At 43.0% G+C, this 24,297-nt stretch overlaps 1 protein-coding gene and 1 pseudogene across 3 annotated transcripts in view; one reads left to right on the forward strand and one right to left on the reverse strand.

Annotated features, from left to right (window-relative positions):
* The window catches only part of FGD6 (FYVE, RhoGEF and PH domain containing 6), a 134,179-nt gene that overhangs the window by 13,956 nt on the left and 95,926 nt on the right, over window positions 1–24,297 (reverse strand). For 2 of the 3 annotated variants that reach the window (XR_001448150.3, XM_015152456.3), the window contains exons 9-15: window positions 19,460–19,510; window positions 15,005–15,063; window positions 14,850–14,921; window positions 14,074–14,142; window positions 13,442–13,525; window positions 11,506–11,585; window positions 439–541 (exon numbers count right to left, since the gene is read on the reverse strand). Coding sequence is in view for 2 of the 3 variants with exons in the window: in XM_015152456.3 (XP_015007942.2) it covers window positions 439–541; window positions 11,506–11,585; window positions 13,442–13,525; window positions 14,074–14,142; window positions 14,850–14,921; window positions 15,005–15,063; window positions 19,460–19,510 (518 nt within the window). In the remaining variant the exon portion in view is untranslated. Of the gene's footprint in view, window positions 1–438; window positions 542–7,461; window positions 7,536–11,505; window positions 11,586–13,441; window positions 13,526–14,073; window positions 14,143–14,849; window positions 14,922–15,004; window positions 15,064–19,459; window positions 19,511–24,297 lie in introns of those variants that run through there. The other variant, XM_077954777.1, reaches the window with a different exon arrangement.
* On the forward strand, window positions 2,754–7,428 carry LOC107000958 (peroxiredoxin-6 pseudogene; annotated as a pseudogene).

A 24,297-nucleotide genomic window follows, 5' to 3' on the forward strand; every position in this document is an offset into this window, starting at 1 on the left:
TCTCAAAAAAAAAAAAAAAGAAAAAAAGGAAAGGAAAGAAATACGGGTTATTATATTTTTCATGTGCTCAGAATACTAAGTTTAGCTACAATCTAAAAATCTTCTAATACAAACTTAACTTAAAAAGATGCTTGTGGTAATGGGATGGCAGCTGATTAGCTGAACCTTAAACTATTTTGTATTTTCTAAATTTCCTACAATGAAGTTTTATAGCTGAGAAAATACATGAATATGCTAGATGCTATCACAGACTTGCAGTGAGACATTAATAGGAGGATAAACTTTCAGTGCTGAAATTAGACATTAATCTGTAGAGTAACTCTCTGATGTCCAGTCCAATCATTCTCTGAAACACATGTTGCTTTCCTAAACCCCTGTGAAATGTTTAAGGTAAAAACTTTGAAATGCACTGGGAAAAAAAAAAAAAGAAGACAATACCTCATCAAGACTCCTACTAGGACAGAAGGTGATCCTTTTCTTGGCATACTCTTCTATTGCCCTGGAAATCGCTTCTAGCCATTCATCCCTTTCTGTGGCAGAACTGTTGGGGGCAAAAGGTTTCATCAACCAGATGTCAGCTTTTGTTCTTTTCCTTTTTCTTCTTTTCCTTCTCCCATGGCAACAGATCCCACCACCCTCCAACAATACTAGTCAAAAAAGCAGCAACTCTGAGGTTTAGTGAACAGATCATCAGAACAGACAACAAAGAACCCATGATGCATTTTAGCAAATACGATGCTTATTTTTTCTTTCCAAAAGTTCTGCTTTATATTAAATAGCTTTTGAACTCTCCTCAATTTGGAAATACTTTTGGTTTGGTTTAAAGGATAACTGTACAATTAATAATGATGATTATTTATACAGCCAGGGAGTTTCTTAAGACATTATACTAGAATTTTAAAAGATTCTAATAAGTCAAGTTTCAAATTCCAATTTATAGCATAGGATACTAAATATCTTTAGATTGCTAATTACTAAAACTTTCTAGAAAGGGCACTGGGGTGAAGGGAACATATTTTTTTGTATTAGAAAGCAGATGTTGACAAAGCCGTTCACATGGGAAAGGCGGCAGTTGTTGTTAGGGCTTCTCTACCTATTTCACCCACCAAGTTCTCTGTCCCTACCCAGCTCATCAGGAAATATCTTTTCATTCAGCGCCAGATGGGAGTGGGCTAAACAGGGGCAAGCTTGGTCAGACAAGGGTATTTTTTTTTCTGTTTTTCCAGCCATCCCTCTTTCCCAAAACCATGCTAACTCCAAATTATTACTGGTATCAGCACACTTATGAAACCACTGTTTACATTTTTTTGTGTGTATTTAAAACTGAGAGGCACATGTTAGGTATTATAAATAAAAATAAATATATAAATCTATACATACACAGTAGAGAAAGAGCAGAAAAGAGGAAGGGAGAGGGAACGAGAGAAAGAAAGACTTTAATAAATAATTAAAACTCCATCATAATAAAACAAAATTGATCAGAATGGGATTGTGACTGTGTTAAAAAAAAAAAAAAGGTCTGTAGTTTAATTTAGAGAGGCATTTTGAGGTATACAGAAGTAAAATCGGCCAGGCACGGTGGCTCACGCCTGTAATCCCAACACTTTGGGAGGCTAAGGTGGGTGGATCATTTGAGCTCAGGAGTTCGAGACCAGCCTGGCCAACATGGTGAAACCCTGTCTCTACTAAAAAACAAAAATTAGCTAGGTATGGTGGTGCATGCCTGTAATCCCAGCTACTCGGGGGGCTGAGGCAGGAGAATTGCTTGAACGAAGGAGGTGGAGGTTGTAGTGAGCTGAGATAGTGCCACTGCACTCTAGCCTGGGTGACAGAGCAAGACACTGTCTCAAAAAAAAAAAAAAAAGGCAGAAGTAAAATGACCTGATATCTGCAATTTGTTTTAAAATAGAAAATTATGAAACAGGAAAATCAGTGGCAAAATCTTGATCATTATTTTTAGTTTGGGTGACTGAATATGCAGTTTTTGGTATTATTTGTTCTAATTTTAAGTATATTTGAACTCTTTGTTTTTGTTTTTTTTTTTTTTTGAGACGGAGTCTCGCTCTATCACCCAGGCTGGAGTGCAGTGGCGCGATCTTGGCTCACTGCAAACTCCGCCTCCTGGATTCACACCATTCTCCTGTCTCAGCCTCCTGAGTAGCTGGGACTACAGGTGCCGGCCACTATGCCCGGCTAATTTTTTGTATTTTTAGTAGAGACAGGGTTTCATCATGTTACCCAGGATGGTTTTGATCTCCTGACCTTGTGATCCGCCCGCCTTGGCCTCCCAAAGTGCTGGGATTACAGGCATGAGCCACCGCGCCCGGCCTATTTGAACTCTTAAACAGTGTTTCTAAAATAAAAAATTCCACCATTAATAATGGTACATATAGACATATGTTGCTGTATTTCAGAGAACCCAGGGCAGGTCAAGAATAGAAACCACTCACCTTGCCTACAATCATCATTCTCAGAAAGCATCTCCCTAATCCATGGCTTGAGTGCCATTTAGAATGTTCATTCACATGGATTAAAAAAGGTAGAAATCCAGTTTACAAATAAAATTTTAAAACACATTTCTCAAATTTTCGTTATATACAAAGAACAACAAAAAAGAAATAACCCCTTTCTCTCTAAACCAAACAAAACCACACCTTATTTACCGCTACTATTCTAGCATTACTGCCAAAACTGGATGCCATTTAACAGTTACTACGTCAGCCAGCTCTGCTAAATGCTTAGCAAATGTCACCATGTCTCACCCTCAGAGCTTCCGCATGGAATACACATTGGATCTTACACCCCCTGCCCCCAACTACAACATCATCACCCACCTTCACCATTTACAGGTAAGGAAACTGAGAATTAGTAATGTTTCATAATTTGCTTTATAGACAACAGACTACTAAGTGATGAGCTGGTATTAAACCCAAGTGTAGTTAAGGACTGAACCTCTCACCACCAGGTCATTGCTAGCCTCTGCTCATGTTCTCTGCAGAACTACATGATGAGAACACACGCTCAGGGTTCCAAGCAAACATTCATAAAAATTACCATCTCTCCCTCCCTCCCCGACTCCTCACTAGAAGAGTAACAGAAAGCAGAGAGGCAGATGGTAAATTTGAGAATTGCTGTTGGATTCTTCTGGAATCCGGGGAGCATGTGGAATGTGATTCAACTGTGCAAATCATGTCACATATGCTGTTCTTTCATTTAATCATTCCTGGCTCTCTCCTGTGTGGGGTTCTGCCAAGACAATGTTTACCAGCTCTTGATAACACATTTCTCACAGACCACACACATTTGCCCGCAGCATCCAGTGGAGATATTCTAGTCTCCTTTTGTAACATGATTAGCAGAAGAATCAGCATCTTCCTCAAACTGAAAAACTGTTAAGTCAAGTATTATTTTCTTTATAGAATGTGTATAGTACAAGAAAGCAAATTTGTGTCAAGTACCACTTTCCCAATGACTGGGATGAACTGCCAAGGGTTAAAAACCTGGCCAGGCATGGTGGCTCATGCCTGTAATCCCAGCACTTTGGGAGGCCGAGGAGGGCAGATCACCTGAGGTCAGGAGTTTGAGACCAGCCTGGCCAACATGGCAAAACCCCGTCTCTACTAAGAATACAAAAATTAGCCAGGCATGGTGGTGTGCACCTGTAGTCACAGCTACTCAGGAGGCTGAGGCAGGAGAATCACCTGAATCTGGGAGGTGGTGGTTGCAGTGAGCTGAGATCGTGCCACTGCACTCCAGCCTGGGCTGTGTCTCAAAAAAAAAAAAAAAAAAAAAGGGTTAGAAACTCTTCAATAGAAAGGATTTGGGGTTGTTCGTCCATGCCATACCATTTACTACTTGGACTAACTGCAGGATGCCTCTGAGGTTCAAAGGCCACACCACTTTGATTTGTGAATAACATTGTGAGTAATGTTCACTAGGAGCCTACTAAGTCAGGACCTAAGCCAAGAACTGGGCACACAAAATATACCTCACTTGTAAGGATGCACACTGAATTGAGGTGAAACATGTAATTAACATATGATGTAACAAATGTAGATAAATAACACAGAAGTAGTAAATTACCTTATGTAAGTAGCAGGGATGGCTTTGCAAAGGTGATGATAAAGTTAGGGCTTGAAGAGTTACAGGAGTTTGGCAGGGCACTCTGTCTCTCTGTGTACCCTCATTCAGTCTGCCAGGTGTGGTCATCTCTAAGCTGATGGTGCCCAAATACATGCCTCTGGCCCCAACTTCCCTCTGAAATCCAGATCCTTACATAAACTGCCCTTTGATGGCTGCATTTGGATGTTGCATAGGCACCTTACATTCCACATGCACACCTGAAACTCAACTCCCAATTTCTCCCTTAAAGCCGCTCCTCTCCCAGTGCTCCCTGTCACAGTGCATGGCACCACCTCCCAATTCATAGTATATGCTGGAGTCTCCTCTGAAGAACTCCTCTTATACCCTGTGTCCAATCAGTCCCCTCCTTTAGGCCACCTCCCAAACCATATTCCATGCAGCAGCCGTAAACTCTTTAAAAAATGCCAATCTGATCATATCATTCCCTTGTATAAGCCTTTCAGTGGCTTCCTGTGGCTCTTAGGCTAAAGAGCAAATCCCACAAGATGGTTCTGCAGCATCTAAGTCACCTGTCCCTCCAGGCTTGTCCTGGGTCATTCTCCTCCTCATTCTTGAGCTCATGCCACACTGGCCTTCCAAATCTCTGAATATGTCATGCCCCTTCTCACCTAAGGACCTTTGTACACAGTGCTCCTAATGACCAGGAGGCTCTTCCTTTTTCCTCTTTGCCCCTCTGACTCCTACTTATCTTTCCTAAGTCAATATAAACAGCAAGGGTTGTAGGGAAGAGGCTGCCCTCTCTCCCCCATTGTAGTTTAAGGTCCTTTGCTTTACAGCCTCCTAGCCTCCGGTACTTTTTCTGTACATCATTTAATCACCCAATACTTAATTGTGTTAATATTTGCTAAGTGCATGTCCTCCTCCAGGGAATGTCAGCTCAGTGAAGGAAGGGCCCTTTTAATTTTTTTTTTTTTTTTTTTTTTGAGACGGAGTCTCGCTCTGTTGCCCAGACTGGAGTGCAGTAGTGCGATCTCGGCTCACTGTAACTTCTGCCTCCCAAGTTCAAGCAATTCTCCTGCCTCAGCCTCCTGAGTAGCTGGGATTACAGGCGTGTACCACTATGCCCAGCTAATTTTTGTATTTTTAGTATAAAATATTAAACGGGGTTTCACCATGTTGGCCAGGCTGGTCTTGAACTCCTGACCTCAAGTGGTCCGCCTGCCTTGGCCTCTCAAAGTGTTGGGATTACAGGTGTGAGCCACTGCACCCAACTTGACCCTTTTAATTTTTAATCTACTATGTCCTGATGCCCAGCACAATGCCTGGCCCAAGGTAGAGGCTCCATACTCCTTACTGAACAAAGGGATGAACTGCAGGCGGAAGTAACACCTGTGGAAGGCAGACAGCGGTGGAGTTGGCTGGCATGCATGGAGTCACACGCAGATCTGTGCTGATAGAGTATGCAGTGTGTTGGTGGGAGGGGATGGAGAGACTTAATAGGGATGAGGCCTCCTTACCCCCTTTAATATGGGATGCAGTACCAGACTAACTGGTTGGAGGAATTTGAAAGGAGAGCATGGTATACCAATGACATTCAATATGCCTTAGCTCTCTTTCCCTCCTGCAAGCTTGATCCTCCCTTGGAAATTTATTTTTCCTTTATCGAGAACTTTCCAGTTCAATTATTTCTCCTGCAGAGCCCACATTCAGCCCAATATTGGGCTTTTTCTGATTCATATCATTGTTCATCACTTTAACCCAAGACACACCATCATCTACTGCCCACTCACTACATGGTTGCCCAACTTCTACTGTAGTCTCCTGATGGTCTGTCTTCTACAAAGAAGCCGGTGTGATCTTTTACAAATATAAAGTCGATATTATCACTTAGCTAAAAACTCTTAAAAATGCAATGACCTTACTATGGGTGGCCCCCAGCTCTTGCCCCCAAACTGTAACTCACATTTAATCTCCCCTGGTACTAGGGGAGTACTAGGCTCTACCTATACTGGACTTCTTGCTGTTTAACAGACTACACCCTTACATACCTCCCTGGTATGTCTTTTGTTCTTGCTGTTCCTTCCATCTAGGATTTGCTTCTGGTCTCTGATGCTGCTCAGAGATAACTTTTCTGATCCCCCCTCACCCCATAAAAGTTCTTGACCTAATCACTTTCTATCTGCTCAGCCTACTTTATTCTTCTTTATAACACTGAATACTCCAAATTATTTATATGTGCATATATATAAATAAACCCAATTATTGTGTATCTCCCACTTTAGAATAAAGGCTTATCCTTAAAGGCAGGGATTGCACATCCCCAGCTCCTGAACAGGGTAGGTGATGCCCAGTAAACATTTGTCGAATGGTCGATAGTGGACAGTCTCCTTCCCTAATGGCTCTCCATCTGCCAGTCTCCAAACAATGACTTCCTCTCATCACTAAAGTTAGACTCAGCAATGATTGCTCTCAGTTATCACTGCTTATCACTGAGCCCCAGACTACTAACAAAAAGACAAACAGGATTGCCCGGACCAGCTGGCCGCTTGCTGCCGTGGCTACACCGTCTCGCCCACTCATGTTACTACTGCTGCCATCCACAGAGGGCTGCTTCTTGGGGACAAGACTCCCAACTTTGAGGCACTGTTGGCTGATACAGCACTGTTGGCTGTATCTGTTCCCACGACCTTCTAGGAGACTCCTGTGGCATTCTTTTTTCCCACCCTCAGGACTCTACACCAGTTTACACCATGGAGCTTGGCAGAGCTGCAAAGCTGGCACCAGAATTCACCAAGAGTAATGTCAAGTTGATTGCCCTTGTAACAGACAGTACTGAGGAACATCTTGCCTGGAGCAAGGATATCAATGCTTAACAGTGATGAGCCAACAGAAAAATGCCCTTTTCCCATCATTGATGGCAAGGATCAGGAAGGACCTTGACATCTTGTTGGGCATGCTGGATCCTTCCGAGATGGAAGAAAAGGAATGGGTGTGAGAGCTTGTGGTGTTTATTTTTGCTCCTGATAAGAAACTGAAGCTGTCTACCCAGCTACCACTAGCAGCAACCTGGATGAGATTCGTGGGGTAGTTCTCTCTCTCCAGCTGACAGCAGAAGAGAGAAGAGTTCTCTCTCTCCAGCTTACCCTGATGGATAAGAAGAATGGAAATAGTTATGTTGCTGGGCATGGTGGCTCATGGCTGTAATTCCAGCACTTTGGGAGGCCAAGGCGAGCGGATCACTTGAGGTCAGGAGTTCCGAGACCAGCCTGGCCAACATGGTGAAACTCCGTCTCTACTAAAAATCCAAGAAAAATTTAGCCAGGTGTGGTGGCGCAAACCTGTGGTCCCAGTGACTCAGAATACTAGGGCAGGAGAATTGCTCGAACCCAGGAGGTGGAGGTTGCAGTGAGTCGAGATTGCGTCAGTGCACCCCTGGGCAACAGAGCGAGACTCTGTCACAAAAAGGAAAAAAAAAAAAGTTACAGAAATATAAACCTTGATCAGAGCCATTACACCTGTCTGGTACTGATCTGGAAATCATGAACATCCAGGTATTTACCTGACAACCAAAGAAAAACATTTACTATAATTTCCTGAATTATTTAATCTTAATAAAATAGATTACTGTTTTTCACCAAGGCTCAGTTTTACTTGGGAAATAGAAGTGCAATTAAAACTTGACTTTTCTATAGGCATTTCCTCCTTGGAATTTTGAAAATAACTTTCTTGATTTTAAGAACCAAGCTCAAGCACTCACTGGGAACATGATACACAGGGGGTCTTAATGTTCTTTGAACTTTCTTTCTTTCCTTTTCTCTCTCTCTCTCTCTCTCTTTCTTTCTAGATGGAGCCTCACTCTGTCGCCAGGCTGGAGTGCAGTGGTGTGATCTTGGTTCACTGCAACCTCCGCTTCCCAGGTTCAAGCAATTCTCCTGCCTCAGCCTCCTGACTAGCTGGGACTACAGGTACGTGCCACCACACCCGGCTAATTTTTATATTTTTAGTAGAGATGGGGTTTCACCATGTTGGCCAGGATGGTCTCTATCTCCTGATTTCGTGATCCACCCGCCTCGGCATCCCAAAGTGCTGGGATTACAGGCGTGAGCCACTTCGCCCGGCCTTGTTCTTTGAACTTTTGTTCAAACTCCTCTATCCCTCAAAAATGAAAAAAGGGCTGAACGCAATCCTGCCTGTAGCACTTTGGGAGGCTGAGGCAGGCGGATCACCTGAGGTCAGGAGTTCAAGACCAGCCTGGCCAACACGGTGAAACCTCATCTCTATTTTAAAATTTAAAAAGATGGCCAGACATGGTGACTCACACCTGTAATCCCAGCACTTTGAGAGGCTGAGGCAGGTGGATCACTTGAGGTTAGGAGTTCAAGACCAGCCTGGGCAACATGGTGAAACCATGTCTCTACTAAAAATACAAAACTTAGCTGGGTGTGGTGGCACATGCCTGTAATCCCAGCTACTTGGGAGGCTGAGGCACAAGAATCGCTTGAACCTGGGAGGCAGAGGCTGCAGTCAGCCGAGATCGTGCCACTGTACTCCAGTTTGGGCAACAGAATGAGACCCTGTCTCAAAAAAAAGGAAAACAAAAGAAAGAAAAAAGTCACAATGCCAAGTGATCAAGAGTTTACCTGCACTCTCTAAATATTGGTATCTGGTGGATGCTTCAGGTACCCCCAAGAGCTTTGCTTGTTCTGACTGGTAGCCACACAGCATTTGACAAACCCTGGACACAGGTGTTTGTCTTCTCTTGTCATCATGTATGTTAGGCAGCAGTGGTTATTGCATTTCAGAGGAGTAGCACACCCCAGGATGACTCTTGTCGTCCTCTGATTTTGGGAAATCAGACATTTTGGTTTGAGTCCTTGACATTCATGGACATAAGCAAAATTATAAAGGTTGTCAGAAACACCTAGGTTCAAATCACAGCTCCACTGCTTACTACTCATGTAACCTTAGATGTGTTATTGAACCTCTCTGAGCCTCCATTTTTCTAATCTAGAAGATCAAGATAATACTCACCCCACAAAGTTATCATGGAACTTAGAAAATAAATAGAAAACAGAACATGGGCACTGTGACTGATGCAGAGTAATACATGATTCTGGCCACTACTCCATCTGCTCCTAAGATCCTAGCTGATTTTAGTGGTATGGACAATTGGAAACAGACTGCCTGGGTTCAAATCCTGGCTCTGCTAGTATAGATGAGTGGCTTTTCTCAGCATAGAATGGGTATAATAACAGCAACTTGCCTCAACAGGTTGCTGTGAAGATGAAATGAAGTACTACACATAAAGTCTTTATGACAGTGCCTGGCATACAGTAAGTGTTACAAAAGCATTTGCTTCTATTTTTATTAGATCAAAGGTTAAGTCTGAGAAGAGCGTGTCTCATTATTTAGATTGTGCAGTGGAGCATGCTATGACTACTGGCATCTCTCCCTTCACTAGTCAAACCTTCCCAAATACCCACTTCCGCCACTCAGTCAGTAACTCAATAATGCATTTTTATGAGTCATAGAGTTTCAGGTTTCCTTAGCACTTGAATTACATTATGGTAAGATATTAAGTCACTGCAGGTTCCGGTATGGGGCAAGGTGGTATCATAAATAACAATGGATTTCTTTTCCCTCCCTCCCTCCCTTCTTTCGGAGATGGAGTCTCACTCAGTCACCCAGGCTGGAGTGCAGTGGAGTGATCTCGGTTCACTGCAACCTTCACCACCTGGGTTCAAGTGATTCTCCTGCCTCAGCCTCCCAAGTAGCTGGGATTACAGGTACATGCCACCATGTCCGGCTAATTTTTTTGTATTTTTAGTAGAGATGGGGTTTCACCATGTTGGCCAGGCTGGTCTCAAACTCCTGACCTCAGGTAATCCACCCGCCTTGGTCTCCCAAAGTGCTTGACTACAGGTGTGAGCTACTGCACCCAGCTCATAGCAACGGATTTAAAGCAAAATACTTCAATTTGCATCCTGGCTGTGTCAACTATGTATCCGTAAGACAGCAACTCCATTTATCTGTAATTTAGTTTCCTAACTTTTAATAGGAGATTACACCTACCTCATAGATTTGTTAGAACCTTTAAGTGACACATACAAATTTCCTAATAACCTATAAAGCACTAGTTGTTCTTAAAAACAATCTGAGGCCGGGCGCGGTGGCTCAAGCCTGTAATCCCAGCACTTTGGGAGGCCGAGACGGGCGGATCACAAGGTCAGGAGATCGAGACCATCCTGGCTAACATGATGAAACCCCGTCTCTACCAAAAAAATACAAAAAACTAGCCAGGCGAGGTGGCGGACGCCTGTAGTCCCAGCCACTCGGGAGGCTGAGGCAGGAGAATGGCGTGAACCCGGGAGGCAGAGCTTGCAGTGAGCTGAGATCCGGCCACTGCACTCCAGCCTGGGCGGCAGAGCGAGACTCTGTCTCAAAACAACAACAACAACAACAACAACAATCTGAAATAGTCACTTAAAAAAATGATCAGCAAAGCACTTTCACCATTGTTATTCTGTTCAGAAGAACATTTTAATCTCTGTGCTTCTAGCATACTATTGCCTCAGCTCTCAGCCACTTCCTTGCATGGTAAATCAAGAGTAAAACTGCACGGTATTGGGAAAGAAGAAAAAGAAGAAACAAAAAGTCAGTAGTTAGCCTAAATGCAAAAAGTGCTGGCAATATCTGACCCTGTTATACTGACAAATATCTATTTTTATATATTCTTAAAATAGGCCAGGCACAGTGACTCACACCTGTAATCTCAGCACTTTGGGAGGCCAAGGCGGGAAGACTGCATGAGCTCAGGAGTTCAAGATCAGCCTGGGGAACATACAGAGACCCCATCTCTACAAAAAATATATATTTTTTTTTTTGAGACAGAATCTCTCTCTGTCACGTAGGCTGGAGTGCAGTGGTGGGATCTTGGCTCACTGCAACCTCTGCCTCCTGGGTTCAAGCAATTCTCCTGCCTCAGCCTCCTGAGTAGCTGGGACTACAGGTGCCTGTCACCGTACCTGGCTAATTTTTGTATTTTTAGTAGAGATGGGGTTAAATCATGTTGGATAGGCTGGTCTCAAACTCCTGACCTCAAGTGATCCGCCCAGCTCGGCATCCCAAAGTGCTGGTACTACAGGCGTGAGTCACCGCACCAGGCACACAAAAAAATGTTTTTTAAGTTAGCTGGGTATGGTAGTGCATGCCTGTGGTCCCAGCTACTCAAGAGGCTGAGGTGGGAGAACTGCTTGGGCCATGGAGGTAGAGGCTTCAGTGAGCCGTGATTGTGCCACTGCACTCCAGCCTGGGTGACAGAGTGAGATGTTGTATCAAAAAAAACCCAAAACCCAAAATTTTCCTGACATTCCCTAGCAAGCAGACTCAGAATGAGGGAAAAAAAGAGAAGAAAAAACTTACCTGGCTGAGAGAATGAAGGAACGTTCTACACTTTCAATCTTTAATTCATTCTGATAGGCTTCTTGGGTAGGTTTTCTGACCTGGAAGAAAGCACAACAATTTGACCTGACTCATCCTATTGAAAACCGTATTAATGAGCTGAAGTCCAATGGCCCTGGCTCTGACATCCACGACAAACCTTCCTATCCAGCTTTCTCTACTGCTATTCTCCTTCATCTACTCTATGCTCCAGACGAATTGAAAAGCCCACACGCTGGCCCACCTTTCCCACCTCCAGGAATTTGCTCACAATATGCCCTCCACCTGGAATGCCTTTCCCCTACATCTCAGCATGGCCAAATGTGACCTATACTTTAAGGTCCACTGGCTCTTTCTCTTTTCTCCTTCTTTCCTAGCTGCTCTCAAAAGCTGCAGGCCAGTCCCCACCATGATCATCAAACACTGCAAGTTCTTTATTTTCTGAACTCCCAAAACTGTAATTGTGCCTTTATAGTGATACTCATTACTGTCTACTTTATAGGTATTTATGTGTAGTGTACTGTCTTCCCAACTAGTTGCTAAGTCCCTGGGGGAGGAAAGACAATAAGAATCATGCTTCAACTTATCTTCGTATTTTCCACCAAACCTATTAATGTTTTGTTTATAGTAGTTCTCAAAAAATATCTTATGAATAAATTAACGCATGAATGAACAAATGACTACATGAATGAATAATCAAAAGCATAAACAGGCAGGGTGCACTGGCTCACGCCTGTAATCTCAGCACTTTGGGAGGCGAAGGTGGGTGGATCACTTGAGGTCTCGAGTTTGAGACCAGCCTGGCCGACATAGAGAAACCCCGTCTCTATGAAAAATACAAAAATTAGCTGAGCCTGTAGTCCCAGCTACTCAAGAGGCTGAGTCAGGAGAATCTCTCAAACCCAGGAGGCAGAGGTTGCAGTGAACTGAGATCGTACCACTGCACTCTAGCCTGGGCAACAGAGTGAGACTCTGTTACAAAACAAAACAAAACAAAACAAAAAAAACAAATGCATAAACAGTAACATATATAGAGAGAAAAGTAAAGGATGTAAGAAAGATATTTATCTTAGGGTATTTTCTCTAAGTATATCACATATTTGTTGTTATTATTTTTAATAGAGATGGGGGTTTCACTATGTTGCCTAGGCTGGTCTCTTAACTCTTGAGCTCAAGCTATCATCCTCTCTTGGCCTCCCAAAGTGCTGGGACTACAGGTGTGAGCCACTGTGCCCAGCCTTTATTTGGGCTTCTTTCTTTCTTTATTTATTTATTTTGAGATAGAGTCTCACTCTGTTTCTCTGGCTAGAGTGCAGTTGCACGACCTCAGCTCACTGAAACCTCTGTCTCCCAGGTTCAAGCAATTCTCCTGCCTCAGCCTCCTGAGTAGCTGGGATTATAGGCATGCGCCACCACGCCTGGCTAATTTTTTTTTTCTTCTGTATTTTTAGTAGAGATGGAGTTTCACCACGTTGGTCAGGCTGATCTCGAACTCCTGACCTTGTAATCCACCGGCCTCAGCCTTCCAAAGTGCTAGGATTACAGGCATGAGCCACCACACCCGACTTTATTTGGGTTTAAAAACAAATCACCTGAGTGGGCATGGTGGCTCACGTCTATGTAATCCCAGCACTTTGGGAGGCCAAGGCGGGCTGATCACTTGAGGTCAGGAGTTCAAGACCAGCCTGGCCAACATGGTGAAACCCGTCTCTACTGAAAATACAAAAATTAGCCAGGTGTGGTGGTGGGCACCTGTAGTCCCAGTTAGTTAGGAGACTGAGGCAGAAGAATCACTTGAACCCAAGAGGTGGAGGTTGCAGTGAGCCAAGATTGCACCACTGCACTCCAGCATGGGTGACAGAATGAGACCCCGTCTCAGACAAAACAACAAAACCAATCATCTAACAGATGCACAGACCTTCATTCCAGCCAATGAGAGCATGTTGTTCAGTTTATACATCCCAGACTGCACTGGTGTTGTATACAGCAGGGCATCATTAAACTGAAAAGTAGAAACATTTCATGGGACAAAGTAAAGAAACACATTTCCACTGCAAAGATTTTGACAAGATACAAGATTAAAGGATAAATAATACCTTAAAGGATAAATAATACCTCTTTGCTAATAGCTCTCTGAATAAAATACTTATATTCTGCTATATACACTAGAACTACCTAGAATGTTTTATTAGAATATAATTTAAAAGGCAATTTCTGGAAAACATGCTTTATTTCCAAATTCTGTAACAGATTTAATGTTTTTTGAATTCTAAATCCCACGAAGGTATTACAGTCTGCCTAAAAAAATGATTAGAACAATTTTCCAAGTTAGAAATGGAATAAATTCCAAAAGGAAATAATCTTCTGGTTATGCATCATAGCAGACTTTATTTCCCATACTTGAAATTCAATTAAGCAGTACAGCCAGTTAAAGAAGCCACCAAGGCTGATATGTGAAGGTGCTAAGCTTATCTAACATGTATAAACGTCTCCTTTCCTTAAGCAACTATCCCTACCTCGGCCAAATCAGAGCTACACAAGTCCTCTTACCAGGAAAAACATTCGAGGTTGCATCACTTTCCGAGACAGCTTCATCAGAATTCCTTCTTTGAGAAAAACCTGATTCATACAAACAAACACCCATTTAGTCCTACCATCACAACACAACGACAATATAATCTCCTTTTCAACTTTCTTTTCCCGAGAATATTTTTCATGACAGACTGGGGAGCCACAGTTCCCTTGAGATTTTTTACAGTCATAGTTAATTTTAAACCCTTAAATCATTTAGGAATCGGACAAGCAGCAGGGTTGGATAAATCCAATATTGGCCCCAGGGATACTGCATGGAGGGACACGTAATTGACTGAGCGTGTACTTGATCCTGAAGCATATCCAACATCCTGACAACTGCATTTTGTAACTTTCCTGAATTCATTCCCTAGGCCACTTTTGTGCTATCCGAGGAGGATCAAAATACCAATTTCCTCCCTCCCTTCATCATCATCTCTTACATTAAAGATTTTAAATGAAATTGTCTTCAAAACTGTGTGAGGTTGCTGGCATTACACAACAAAACGATCCCATTAAATCAGATACTCTGTGGGGTCCCTTGCCGCTCCCCTAATTGAATTGGACTTACTTCATGAATGGGCTTATTCCTAATTCAATTGTCACAGTGACTTACATCATGAATGTTTTGAACGGATAAAGTGATCAAGACTGAGAAGAGTAACAAAAACAACCTATTTTTATAACAGAAATGATAAACAGATACAGATGGTACCTAAATGCATCATATTAAGTTTGCAATCTAAAATGCTTACCCGACCAGGCTGCACAATTTCATGGTGTCCATTTAAGCTATACTGAATTTGCATAAGTTTCTGAAAGTTGTCCTACAGAAAGACAATGGAAAGCATATGAAGGCCTGGGCTTTCAGGTTCAAGACCACACCAGCCACTGATAACAAGACACTTACTCCTTGCTTCATGGTGTCATTGGCGTGGTTGGCTACCTCTATAACAACAGCAAGGGCATCTGAAAGAGGCAGGAACAAAAGGTGCATTTAGTAATTACAATGGAAAACAAACAGTTTGCAACATTAAGCAATTCCTGGGGACAAGATAGCTAGTTTATAGCAACCAACCTCTGGAGGAGCTTAGTTGACTGTGAGTAGGCAGTCAACTAAGGTTCAATGAAGGCAAAACCAAACCAAACCAAACAGCACCACCACCACCAAAAACCTGGTCAAAACAATATGTAGAGAAATAATGAGCTAAAAGAAGACTCTAAAGAGACACTGTAGACCATGTTTATTAACAGTATGAATGTCAGGGTTGTTTTATGCTGTGATTTGATTATCCTATTCAAGTTTACAAGGATAAGGATGGGATTTCACCTGGAAGATAAGGACCATCCAAGTATAAACTATCTGGGAGAAAAGGATGGTGAGGGAAAAGGATCTTGATATAGGAAATGAAAATTATGAGAAATGACTAAGATCAGATCTCAGTCTCTTAATCTGATTCCAAGAGGCATGAATTAGAAATGGGGGAAATGCCACATGGAAGCATCCTAGATCTTAGGAATTTGCAAGTGTCATTTTGTGAGCTGGGTTATTAGCTTAATGGGCCGATCTGTGTTTTATTCTTTTTATTAACCCTTTGCCTTCAGCAAAGTGTTTTTCCATACTCCAGCCTTGTTATCTTTGTAACTAGGTCTAAAGGAAAAAGTTTGCATTTTGTCAGGTTTGGGGCTGCAGTTATTCTCAACTCAAGGCCATAGTGCTCCCTTAGGGACACATAAACATGTGTAAAGACAATTTTTGGTTGTCACAATGACCAGGAAGATCCACTGGTCTTCAGTGGGTAGGAGGCAGGGATGCCAAATTCCACACACTACTCATTAGAAACCCACACAAAGATTATTCAGTACAATACGACAGTAGCATTCCCACTGAGGAAAACTGGTAGAGTGTTAGAAAGGGAAGCATCTCCTCCCGAGGCTGCTGTGGCAGTGACAGTGGTCATCAACAAAAGGACTATTAAATAAAAGACTGGCTGGGTGTGGTGGCTCACGCCTGTAATCCTAACACGTTGGAAGGCTGAGGTGGGTGGATCATTTGAGCTCAGGAGTTCGAGACCAGCCTCAGCAATAAGGTAAAACCTTGTTTCCAAAAAAAATCCAAAAATCAGCCAGGCGTCGTGGCTCATGTCTGCAGTCTCAGCAATTTGGGGCGCTGAGATGGGAGACTCATTTGAGCCCAGGAGGTCAAGGTTGCAGTGAGCCCAGATCACACCACGGCACCCCAGCCTAGGTGACAAAATGAGGCCCTTTCTCAAAAAAAAAAAATTAAAAACAACAACAACAAATCAATTTCTGAAAAGGGGTTGAGGTATTTTGGTCTAGTTATTGTAATCTACCAAAGGACAGTCTTCCTGGAGGTTTCTGTATTCTTTCAACATGTATCATCATCGCTATTATTAAAAGAAAGCAGGTTTTCCTTACAGAGAGACCCCGACTATATATCAGAATTTTTTTTTTTTTTTTTTTTTGAGACAGAGTCTTGCTCTGTCTCCCAGGCTGAAGTGCAGTGGCATGATCTCGGCTCACTGCAACCTCCACCTCTCAGATTCAAGCAATTCTCCTGCCTCAGTCTCCTGGGTAGCTGGGATGACAGGCGCACACCAGTATGCTCAGCTAATTTTTGTATTTTTAGTAGAGACAGGGTTTTGCCACGTTGGCAGGGCTGGTCTCAAACTCCTGACCTCAGTGATCCACCCGCCTCAGCCTCCCAAAGTGCTAGGATTACAGGTGTGAGCCACGGTGCTCCACCATGTATCAGAATTTACGGCGCCTGGTACCCTCTTCACAGTAGGTATTCAAGAGGTTACCTTAGACACATTTCCTGCTTTCTGGCCTGCTGGAATTCCCAGTGGACAAGGGAGAGATGCCTTAAGATTTAATGGATGACAAGGCTGCTGCTGCTACTCGGTCACCTGGTCTCCCAAGCTCTACCTTCCCCACTCCATTCTGTGATTCTACTTTCCCCATGTCAGCCCTGATGCCTCTATTCCTTTAACTCTTCTCCCTACCTTTCAAAGTTATACTTGCCTCACCTTCCTTCACCCTTGGAGTCTCATCCACACTGCTCACCACTCTTTTTTTCTTGAGACAGAGTCTTGCTCTGTCGCCCAGGCTAGAGTGCAGTTGTGGGATCTTGGCTCACTGCAACCTCCATCTCCCAGGTTCAAGCGATTCTCACGCCTCAGCTACTGAGTAGCTGGGATTACAGGCATGCACCACCACACCCCACTAATTTTTGTATTTTTAGTAGCAAAGGGTTTCGCCATGTTGCCGAGGCTGGTCTTGAACTCCTGACCTCAAGTGATCCACCTGCTTCAGCCTCCCAAAATGCTGGGATTACAGTAAAGCCACCACGCCCAGCCACTGCTCAACATATGATTGCTGTGCCTCTGGCCATACAGTAGGCCTCACTGTTCACTGGTTTTCTCATCTGTCTTTGCTGTAGCATGTAATTTCCTTTAAATAAGCTCCTAATCTCTGACCCTGAATTTGTTTTATGTGTGAAATTGACCTAATAATTTACTTTCATTGAAGGCAGAAGCCCAGGACCGAGGACAGATGTTTTCTTTCTATTCTATAAGTTCCATATACAATTTGTATCCTCACGAGAGGGGCTGCCATCAGGAATGCTCATTTTTCCTATCCCCCATTCTCCCACTCATCTCCAGTCCTACTTTTTCCTGCAAAGCTTCCCTGCCTCTTCAACCTTCATACTTTTCTCTGTCATCCAAATAATTCTGTCCTGCTTGGTGCACCCTTACTTTGAAGTCATTTGCTTTGTTCTTTATTTGATGGGTATTATAAACTTTTTCATCAAATAGATATGATCACTGAAGACAGGAAACTTGTCAGATCCCCAACCACAAACTTTTCCTTTAAAAAAATCCACCTTTAAAAGCATAATGTATACAAACAGAAGATGTTAGAGAAGTGAAATGATTAAGAGAATAAATAAGAATCTCTATCAAAGGGGTTAAAAATGTTCACTTTTTATTCTGCAAATGTAAAGGATATACAAGAATGTGATCAGGCTGGGTGTGATGGCTCACGCCTGTAATCTCAGCCTTTGGAAGGCTGAGGCGGGCTGATCACTTGAAATCAGGAGCTCGAGACCAGCCTGGCCAATGAGGTGAAACTAAAAATATAAAAATTAGCTGGGCATGGTGGTGCATGCCTGTAATCCCAGCTACTCAGGGGGCTGAGGCAGGAGAATTGCTTGAACCCAGGAGGCGGAGGTTGCTGTAAGCCGAGATCGTGCCACTGAACTCCAGCCTGGGGGACAGAGTGAGACTCTGTCTCAAACAAAAAAAGAACAAGGGATAGACCTGTGACATTTGAAAGAGGTTGTTGGGGGTTAAACAGAAACACCCAAACAGAATTAATCTGTGTATATGTGTGTGTTATCTGCAAGAGAGGGAGAGAAAGAGATTGTGAGGGAGAGAGACACAGATAGGCAGACAGACACAGGAACTCCAATTATCCCACTAGCTATGAGTCCCTCATGATGTAATGGACTGTTTCCCTTAAGTACTACTATGGGTGAGGGAAGGCTAATATCCTATTGTTAAACAGTCCCAGAATAATATGCTTTTATAGACTCATCCCTGCTTTGTAGTTTAGTCACTTCATGGACTCATGATTTTGAAGCCTAAGGACCTTGCAGACGTTCTGGTTCAATCCTGTTTTTGAAAGACAAAGAAATGGACCTCTAGGGAAACTGAATATGGCACAAGCACAGAGTGACTGAGCACAGGAGGGCAAAGCTTCCTGACCTCAGCCACCACGCTGGCTCCCCCCACCGCCAGTCGCTAGAGGTTGGTTCTCATGCAGGGCTGGCTTTGGGTCTCCCCTGTCCATATAATCTCACCTATCCCCAGCACTGCTTTACTACTTATCTGGTTCTATGTGAATCTGCTCAAAATGGAGTTTTCAGGAAGGCCTCAAGTCTTTTTTTTGAGAAAGAGTCTCGCCCAGGCTGGAGTGCAGTGGTGCAATCTCGGCTCACTGCAACTTCTGCCTTCCGGGTTCAAGGGATTCTCCTGCCTCAGCCTCCCAAGAAGCTGGAATTACAGACGTGCACCACCACGCTTGGCTAGTTTTTGTATTTTTTTTAGTAGAGAAGGGGTTTCACCATGTTGGCCAGGCTGGTCTCAAACTCTTTACCTCAGGTGATCCACCCGCCTCGGCCTCCCAAAGTGCTGGGATTACAGGTGTGAGCCACTGCACCCGGCCTTCAAGTCGTATGAATAGAGTTTGTAACAGATTTTGTCATCAATATATTTTTACTTTCGTCCCCTACCTAAATAAACATAATATAAAAACTTCTGCAACCACAAAAGTTATTTACCTTGAGTGTCTCTGTAATCTCCAGCATCTTCTATGAGATTCTTTAAATAATCTAGAAAAGAAGAAAAAAAGTATTTGAGTACAATAAACCAGTGAGCCCCAAACACATATCTTTCGTTTTAATACTTCTGTTAGTCTTGCTGGTTAATATACATGCTAGTCCAACTTGTGCTAACTTGTGAAAAAATAAAGCCCTGAGATCAATTTGAAATCAAGACATAGCATCAGAGCTAGAAAGAATCTTGGAGGAAACATTGGTTATTTTAGACATGAGGAATCAGATTACTGAGCAAAGGATCTCACCCAAGTCACATAACCTCTTGGTGGCAAAGCCAGCATGAGAATTCAGGTCTTCTAATGCCCAGTTCAGCTTTTATTCCAACACATAGGAAAGTACCTTAATCTTGAGATCAGACATACATCTAGTATAAAGTTCTAAGGCATTAATCCAATCCCTAAAAGACTCCTGGATTTGTTCATCTAAGAGTCTAACAATACTTAGGACACCAAGGGAACTCAATATATGTATTTAAACAGGTGGTTTTCAAATGGGGACAAATTTGACCCCCAGGGTACATCTGGCAATGTCTGGAGACAGTTGTGGTTGTCATAACTGGGGAAAAGGGGGTGCTACTGTGGCTAGTGGTTAGAAGTCAGAGATGCAGACTGGACTCGGTGGCTCATGCCTGTAATCCTAGACCTCTGGGAGGCCGAAGGGGGTAGATCACTTGAAGTCAGGAGTTCAAGACCAGCATGGCCAACATGGGGAAATCCCATCTCTACCACACACACACACACACACACACACACACACACACACGCACACACACACACGCGCGCACACACACGCATGCACACACCCGGCAGAGATGCTGCTAAATATCTTATAATGCAGCCCTGCAACAACAACAAAAAAATTATCTGACAACAGCAAAAAATATCAATAGGCCTGAAGTTGAGAAACCTTGGTTTGGATGAAGATAGTCTGTAAATAAGCAATGTGGTATATAGTAGTTCTTATAATACAGAAAAAAACTGAGGCAATAGAGGAACCTATATTTAATAAATCTTTGACACCAAGGACAGTCATGGAATTTCAAGGCAATACTTCCTTCTCTGTTGAGAAATGCTGGATGGTCTCCCATTACCTGTGAAATTAATACAAATTCCTCCCTGGAATTTAAAGTCCCCTGCTACATAGTCCCTATCAATTTTTCTCTCTCTCTTGCTACTGCCTAAAATGGGCCCTTTGTTCTGATTAAATTTGATTCTGTGCAACCCCTTAAACACTCCCCATGCGTCCCCTGGCTTCACACCTTTTGTCCCTAATTGTCCCTTTTTCTCGATCCCTTTCTCTGTCTCGCATATACAAATTCTACTCATATTCTTCAAGGCTCTTCTTAAATCCCACTTCTCTTACAAAATTTCCATTTGAAAGAAACATTTTCTCCCTTTGAGTAACACATGACACAGCAGTCTCACTTTATGCTTCTATTATTTTCTTTTTCATTAGACTCAAAGCTCCTTGTGAGCAAGTCATCTGATACATCTTTCTCTCTCACACAGCACTTAGCCAGGGGCTTTGCACAAAAGGGACAACAAATGCTTACTGAATAAAAACAATTCACTTACTCATTCAAGACAGAGTCTCACCCTGTCACCCAGGCTGGAGCACAGTGATGCAGTCATTGCTCACTACAGCCTCAAATTCCTGGACTCAACCAATCCTCCCGCCTCTGCCTCCCAAATAGCTATGACTACTGGTGTGTGCCTCCATGTCTGCTTTTTTTTTTTTTTTTTTTCCCTCAGAGACAGGGTCTCGCTTTGTTGCCCAGGCTGGTCTTTAACTCCTGGCCTCAAGCAATCCCCCGGCCTTAGCCTACCAAACTGCTGGGATTACAGGCGGTGAGCCACTGCACCTGGCCAATAATATATTACTTTTAAGTTAGGATTGTATTTTAGTTGAGGTAAAACGCAATAAATGCTGAAACCAATTCTAATGCCAGTGGGAACTGAGAAAACGAAAGGAGAAAAGGGGTGTTCAGAAACTGAATATATCTTTATCAGACCCAACTGCTAGTTAGTACTATTATGGAATAGATACAACTTCACCTCATGGATTTATGAAATCACGCTCAAAGGAACAAAGGAAAACATGGGTATCGGTGCCAGATCTTCAAACGTAACAGATGACACAAGCACACGCCCAACTGCTGAAACTTCGTAAATCTTTGAGACAGTGATCTAAGAGCCTGTGTGAGTCTAGACGTGCACATTATAAATATCCAGCACTGGCAATAAGCCATGGTGAGATGTTATGTATAAACATATTAAGCTTCCCTGCACCATGGCATAGGTTCTATCTTGCCAGAAACCATCGCTAGCAATTTAGATCTTAATCTGAACAAAGAGAGCATCTGCCCCAAATATAAAGCAAAAATGAAGTAGGCACACAAAAAAATTTAAAAACCCAAATTAACAAAATACATAAGATACACGTTACACTTAGCCTTATCTGGAGATGAAAATAAACTTATTCTCACTCTGACCCCACTCAGAATGCATTCAATATATTACATAAGCTGTGTTTTCTGAGTGCAAACATTTAACATTTCTATGGCTGAAAGTTGACAGGGTTGGGGAGACAAACTTACCCTCCCTATTAGATGTTCTCAAACCCTAAGCTACCTCATTAATCAAGTGATTTTCCTTAAGCTGTTAGTTAGCTGAAGAGTGTGGAAAGGAACACAGATTTACCTAAATATCAGACTCATGGCGAGTTCCTATTTTGTCTTAAATTTCTGTTCTTTAATACAGAAGTATACCAATGAAAACAGAGATACTTCTCTAAACCAAAAGGGCTACCCAGAAGATGTCCATATTAGGAAATTCTGACCTCAGAATCACCAGGCTGAGCCTGATAAGCTTCTAAGTTGCATTTTCTTTGCTTGTACTCAAACATGAACTTTTATGAACACAGTTTAAATACACTGAGCAGAAAACCCACCACTAATACGTTGCAACATCATGCTATTAATCAAGGAAGTAATGGAGTTAGGTTTACCCTCCTTGCCAATTTTTAAAAATTTTGGTCTCCAAAATTCAACTCTCCAACTTATTCATCCATCCATCCATCCATCCATCCATCCATCCATCCATCCATCCATCCATATTTTTAGGGCATCTTCTTGCTGTATATCTTTTTGAGGACTTTTACCTTGGCAAAGAGAGCAGGACCAAGATCTCCTTAAACAGTTAAGAACCACCTGAGGCTTTAACTGCAGCATAAGAATGTGACTGATCACCCTGAGTCAGATGGGAGGAACAGTGAAACCAGTAGCTGGCTCGAGTGACTGTTATAACCCAGGTGAAACCCAGGAAAGGAGACCAGACAGACACGCCTATATTGGTCATAGGGAACCATCCAGTACCTATCATTTAGGACCTGGTATGCGGCAGAAGCTTTCCTAATAACAACGAAGAGAGCAGTCATTTCAGTTTGCCATGTTAGACTGGTAGTATTCTATGACCTTTCTGTTCCTGCCAAAACAAATTGAGCATTATTCAAAACTTCACTAATAAAACTGCCTCAAATGCCACTGAGGTTATTTTTATCAAAGGAAAAAAAAGCAAATGTTGGTTCAGTGTGTAGGTACACTACAAAATGTACTCTCTGGCCACCAGGTGGCATCACTGATTAATAAAAGTTAATGAACTCCATCACCATCACCCAAACATGAGCAGCAAAAAATTAACTGGAACACAACATACTATGTGCAACTTTCAGGGATATGCAAGTTACTTTTTTTTTTTTTGGAGGAAGGTCTCGCTCTGTTGCATAGGCTGGAGTGTGCAGTGGTGTGATCAATGCTCATTGTAGCTTTGATCTCCCGGGCTCAAGTGGTTGTCCCACACTTCAGCCTCCCAAGTAGCTAGGACAACAGACCTGTACTACCATGTTGGGCTAAGTTTTTGATTTTTTTGTAGAGAAGAGGTCTATGTTGCCCAGGTTGGTCCTGAACTCCTGAACTCAAGTGATTCTCTCACCCTGGCCTCCCAAAGTGCTGGGATTATAGGTGTGAGCCATGGTGCCAGTACAAGTTAATTTTGTTCTCATATAAAATGCCCAAGGTCACCGGGCACGCTGGCTCATGCCTGTAATTCCAGCACTTTGGGAGGCCGAGGTGGGCAGATCACGAGGTCAAGAGTTTGAGACCAGCCCGGCCAACATGGTGAAACCTCCGTCTCTACTAAGAATACAAAAATTAGCCAGGCATGGGGGTGCATGCCTGTAATCCCAGCTACTCGGGAGGCTCAGGTAGGAGACTTGCTTTAACCTGGGAGGCAGAGATTGCAGTGAGCTGAGATCGCGCCACTGCACTCCAGCCTGGGCGACAGAGCAAGATTCTGTCTCAGGAACACCACCAACAACAAAAAATGCCCAAGGCCGGGCGTAGTGGCTCATGCCTGTAATCCCAGTACTTTGGGAGGCTGAGATGTGCAGATCACTTGAGGTCAGGAGTTTGAGACTAGCCTGGCCAATATGGTGAAACCCCATCTCTACGAAAAATATAAAAATTAGCCAGGTGTGGTAGCGGGCACCTGTAATCCCAGCTACTCAGGAGACTGAGGCAAGAGGATTGCTTGAACCCAGGAGGTGGAGTTTGCAGTGAAACGAGATCATGCCACTACACTCTAGTCTGGATGACAGGGCGAGACTGTCTCAAAAAAAAAAAAAAAAAAAAGAAGAGAGAATGGATGAGGACCCAATATATACTATATCTTGTTGGAGATCTAAGTTTTCTGTATAAGGGTTCCCAGGGAGCCTTACCACCACTC

The sequence above is a fragment of the Macaca mulatta genome, chromosome 11 (genome assembly GCF_049350105.2).
Source record: "Macaca mulatta isolate MMU2019108-1 chromosome 11, T2T-MMU8v2.0, whole genome shotgun sequence".
Lineage (NCBI taxonomy): Eukaryota > Metazoa > Chordata > Mammalia > Primates > Cercopithecidae > Macaca > Macaca mulatta.